Consider the following 425-nt stretch of genomic DNA (forward strand, 5'->3'; position numbering starts at 1 on the left):
TTAAGGACGTGTGTGTCAGTTTAGATATGTGTGGGTGTCTAGGTATGTATGCGTTTCTATGCTTGCGTGCGAGCCTACATACACGTACGCAAGTGTCTATATCTATAAGTTGGCACTACCTGGGCACGTAGGCTGACCGGCTGTCCTCATAAGGCACCAAAGGCATCTCATTCCGCGGCCTCATCGTGGTGATGCTGCAGTTGTGAGTGTGTGTTCAGTAAGCATCATGCATCTATTGGTCAGGAACTTGAAAATCCATTTATACGGTATTTATGGGCAGGCATTTCATTTGGGGGCATCTGGGTAAGTTAATCGGTATTTCAGGAATATTTTATTGGGTGTTTCGTATGTGCTAAAAGGTGTAGTGAGTGTACAAAGTAATCTCTATTGGCGTGAAAACGTGACCATGCGTTTTATTAGAAATT

The 425-nt window shown here is 43.8% G+C and overlaps 1 protein-coding gene across 1 annotated transcript in view; it reads right to left on the reverse strand.

The window, feature by feature from the left end:
- Window positions 1-425, reverse strand: part of LOC119585956 — a gene marked incomplete at its 3' end in the record, with an annotated part of 87,813 nt that overhangs the window by 9,261 nt on the left and 78,127 nt on the right. Inside the window, 1 exon segment of the mRNA XM_037934670.1 lies at window positions 120-194. Within this exon segment, the coding sequence (XP_037790598.1) occupies window positions 120-194 (75 nt within the window).

The sequence above is a fragment of the Penaeus monodon genome, chromosome 20 (genome assembly GCF_015228065.2).
Source record: "Penaeus monodon isolate SGIC_2016 chromosome 20, NSTDA_Pmon_1, whole genome shotgun sequence".
NCBI classification, from domain to species: Eukaryota; Metazoa; Arthropoda; class Malacostraca; order Decapoda; family Penaeidae; genus Penaeus; species Penaeus monodon.